Below are 4,397 nucleotides of genomic sequence, written 5' to 3'. Positions count from 1 at the left end.
CACAGTTTCTTTCTTTGAGTCATATGGTTGCGAGATCCTCTCAAACTCCATCTCTTTATTTATTTGTTTCTTTTTTTTTTTTTTTTTTCTCATTCTCCTTCTCATAATAGCAATCACTGCTGCCACCATGCATGTAATGCTAGTTGCTCTCATTCTTTTTCATTTGCTAGTGGAAACTTTGTTTCTTCTTGTTGCTCTCTTTTCTTTCTTTTTTCTCTTTTGCAGAGGATTCGAAAAAACACAGCTCTTCCCTGCAGTTGTAAACATTCCAGGATTCCAGGATGCAGGCAGAAGAAAAACACTCTCACTAACTGTCTTCTTTTTTTTAGCATAAACCGTTGCAAACAAACACCTGAACATGTCTTCTTCACAAGAAAACAACACTGTTGTTGCCCCTTCTCCGAACTCTAAAGCGAAAAAAAAGAAAAGAAGGCAGTCACAAGAACAGAGAGACTTAAAGCTCAAAAACAAAGTCAGGGCCGCATTAGTTGCAGCGTGTGGCTCCGTAAACAGGGTTGTACCTTTCTATGGTACCAAGAAGAGGTACGCTGTTAGCTGTCCGATGCCTTTGTGCAAACATTCCTCCACAAGCATTAAAAGACACTTGACTAAAAAAGATCATTCTTGGACTTTGGATGAAGCTTCCATCTTTTACTCTGCAATGGTCAGGAAGTTTCAGCATGCTCGTCTCGAACGCAAGTCCGGCTGTCCAAAACCTTACCCCTGTTTGCAATGTTGGAAGTATTACGACCGACTGGACATACACTTGAAAGAGACTCATTTCTACGATTCCAAGACGATCAAACAAAAGATTGCAGAGGCAAAGCGATACGACAACGACAAGCTCTATGTCCCTCAATTTATTCGACCTGCCTTCTTTGGTATTAAGCCAGTAGCTGAACAAGCGTCTGCATCAGGCTCTGCATCCTCTGCTCCTGGGCCTTCCTCCTCTTTTTCTTCTCCGGTTCTTTCCTCTGATCCTCTTTTAAGCTTGCCCTCATCAGTTGCTGGTTCGTCCGAGGCTCCTTCTGCAAACCAATGCACCTCTGTAGAAAACAAAGAGCTGAACACCGAATCCGTCCTAGACTCTGATTTTAATTCCTTAAAGCACTTGGTTTCCAACTCCTCCGTCTTGACAGAAGATAAGAGACTCTTGTTTCAGCTGGACAAAGATGCTTTTCACTTTTATTACCAGTCAGCAGATGAGCTCTTCAGAGATTTTGAAAAGTGGCTTGTGGTAGCCAACAACAACACTTTGTCACAAGCAAAGATCTACAAAAATGCAGTTGTTGAAATATTGACATGTTGTGACAGCACGCTGACGCTGCACCCGAACGCTCTCACCAATTCCAACGTTTTGGAGGATAGATACTTTTCCATGCACTTTAAAAACATTCAGCTCAATTCCAAGCTGAGTGAACTTGACCAAACAAAAGCCATGTCTTGTCACACGTTGTACAACCGCCTTGTCTACCTTTGTCTCCTGTTTCGTTTCAGTGAAGCCAGGAATGTCTATTTCGGACTTTCTCATGAGGCCATCCGACGTTTGCGCTGCAAGGTGGAGGAGTTACAAAAAGTGCTGAGGCCCTTTCGTTCTTTGAGGAGGAGCCTTGTGAAAAGCAAAAAATGCATCAACATCATCAATGTCAGTTTGCTGAACGAATATGGCAAGTCTGCATACGTAAGACAGTTAGTGGAATCGATTAGAAAGCCGTCTCTTACACCGACTAGAGACAATGCTGTGTCTCTACGAAACCATCTTCTGCTCTCTGTCACTGTAATTAACAGTTTAAGAAAATCTAACATTGCTCTTTTAAACATTAGAGACTACATGGCTGCTGAGAAGAGTGAGTGTGGATATTGCATTGTGCAAGAGCGCTACAAAACAGCATACAAGTACGGAGCCAAAAACATTCTAGTGCCGAACGACTTGAAAGTGTTGATCGATATTTATTTGCTGAGATACAGAGACCTTCTTGTCAACGACTCTCACTACATGGCTGCAGACACCAAGACTGTTTTGGAGTTGAGCGACTGCTACAGGCCCCTTTTTCCATCGATGAGACCCAACAAAGACGAATGTGTGACACTCGGTGCAACTAGAGTGCCTGTTTACCAGATGGGTTCCTCTGCTATCTCCTCTTGCCTGACGTCCTGCTTCAGAAAAAGCCAAGTAAACATTCCCATGAAGCGTCTTACTCCCACTTGCATTCGCGGTTCGATAGCCACTTACTTTGCCAACAACAGCAAAGAAGATCGCGAGCGGTTTGCTACACTCTACATGAAGCACAGCAGGAACACAATGGATAGCTTTTATGTGTCCCAGTGGAACGCTGCAGAGGAGTTGCGCTTTGCCCTGGGCATCGGACAGTCCTTCGGAGTCATAGAGTCTTTGACTGTTGAAAAGTCTGAGAGACCACCAAAGAAGGAGAAGGATGTGATGGACTGGCTCCAAACTAATGCAGAGGAGTACGGTTTTCATGAGGTTGAGGACATCTTTGAGGAAGATTTAGACTCCGGTTCTGACTCTGAAGAATGTGCTGCTACTTTCAGCTGTACCACAGTGGTTCCGTTTTCTCCAGCTGTAGAAAACAATGTTCCTTTAGAGGATAGCAACGACCATGCCGTAGATTTCTTGTGTGAACCTACCTCAACTCCTGTTTCGTCTGTTCCATCTGAACAAACAATCGCTGGTCCAGTTCTTGAACTATCCCCTGCTCTTGCACAACTAGTTCCTAACGAACAAGCTGTTTGTATGGATGTAGATCAGACTCTAGCTGTTCCTGTTGGCACAGCTTGTTCTCCTCTTGCATTAACATTATTTCCTGATGAACCGGATTTTATTGAACACCATGCAAAACTTTCTCCAGTTTACTTTAATGAGCAAGTGGTTGCCAAACCTGTTTCTGCTTCTCCTTCTCAGCAAGTCGCTTTCTGTCCTTCAAAAGAGGTCTTTTCTGTTCCTCTGACTCCTAGCCTTGTTGCTTTTCAGCAAACATTGGCCAAACCCAGTTTGTTTCTTTCATCTGATCCAGTTTCAGCTGTTCCTGTCCAACAGGCTGGTACTGTTCTTGCAAAGCAGCTCTCACCTTATGCTGTTCAATCTGTTGGTAGCCTATTTAGCCAAAGTCTTGCCTCTACATCCTGAGGTAAATTCTTTTTGATTTTTGATTTTTGATTTTTATGCAAATCTCAACACGCTTTCAAAAAATGAAAATGCCCAAATCAACTCCTTGCCCTATTGTTATTGTTAGAGCTGTAAAAAAAACAAAACAAAACAAAAAAACAACACAGAAGTGTGTATGTATTTGTTGCAGGACTAATTCTGTGATTGCTTAAATGTTTATACAAGTGAATGATACTAAAACTGATTATGTTTTAGAAGTAAAAGATCCAAGAAGAAAAAAAATCAAGTTGGAAATGCCATCTTTCACTCAAGAACTCATCGGTAATGTAAAACCTAATTTATACAAAGATATATAAACACAAACCTCTTCTTGCACAATTTCAGATGGTTAACTGTTAACAAAAACTAGCCATCATTGCTAAGTGCACTTTTAGAAAGTTGTGTCTACCCGATTTCTAATGATGAAGTTAGAAACATCACCGTTAGAAATCATGCACAGCTTGTTATCATCTCTAACACTTAGAAACTGTTGATGGTTTTTATGAATTAGAAAAATGAACATGGTTTTATTTTATTTCAGGATCAACTCAGCCAAGAACAAAGGAAAACAAAGCAGAAGTTAGCCAATGCCATTTAGGTAATCTTTCAAAAACCAGTTATTGCTATCAGTGCAAACAATAAGGTCAACAAAAAAAAATAAATAAAAAAACAGAATAAATCTTGTCTTACTTCAGAACCAAATGAATATTTGATTTAATCACTTTGTGTTATGACTTGAGTTTGTAAAATTTTAGATGAAATAGTTGAAGAGCTGAATGCTTGCCCTGGCCACAACGAATGGTTCAACACCAGAAGTTTTCCACGATGTGCAGCTTTGGTGTTGGCATACATCTTGCAAGACGTGTTTACAGATGTAAGCTCAAGTTGCTCGTACAAAGATTACCTTGGCATCTTGGCAAATCATAGCAGTGACAAGCTCATTCATGTCTTGCAAAAGTACTCCTACCAAAGCCATATTAAAGACAAAATTAAAAACATGAAGCTAAAAATTCAAAAAGAGGGTAGTTTAGAAAAGTTTGTTCAATATGGCAATATCGTGAAACCATTTATGTAGTTTAGATAAGTTTGTTCAGTTTGGCAATAAAGATGGGCCTTTTGTGTAGTTTGTTTTATCTATGCTTTTGCAAATATTTTTATCTGTTTCGCTAAAGACATAATAAACAAGAAGTTCTGTTAAACTGTTCTCACATTTCTTATTTAAAGATAGTTC

General features: G+C 40.3%; 1 protein-coding gene across 1 annotated transcript; it reads left to right on the top strand.

The window, feature by feature from the left end:
- Positions 1-16: 16 nt before the first annotated feature.
- Positions 17-4,176, top strand: LOC149875938 (uncharacterized). Its single transcript, XM_090075996.1, has 4 exons — positions 17-3,149; positions 3,383-3,448; positions 3,708-3,764; positions 3,922-4,176. The coding sequence occupies exon 1, from the start codon at positions 359-361 to the stop codon at positions 3,146-3,148; it is 2,790 nt and encodes a 929-aa protein (XP_089932122.1). The 5' UTR covers positions 17-358; the 3' UTR covers position 3,149; positions 3,383-3,448; positions 3,708-3,764; positions 3,922-4,176.
- Positions 4,177-4,397: the final 221 nt, after the last annotated feature.

This window comes from Hydra viridissima, unplaced genomic scaffold (genome assembly GCF_058129835.1).
Source record: "Hydra viridissima isolate aposymbiotic clone 2 unplaced genomic scaffold, HvirCarnegie_v1 scaffold_97, whole genome shotgun sequence".
NCBI classification, from domain to species: Eukaryota; Metazoa; Cnidaria; class Hydrozoa; order Anthoathecata; family Hydridae; genus Hydra; species Hydra viridissima.
The sequence above is the reverse complement of the archived record's forward strand: the minus strand, read 5'-3'. Positions and strand labels throughout refer to the sequence as shown.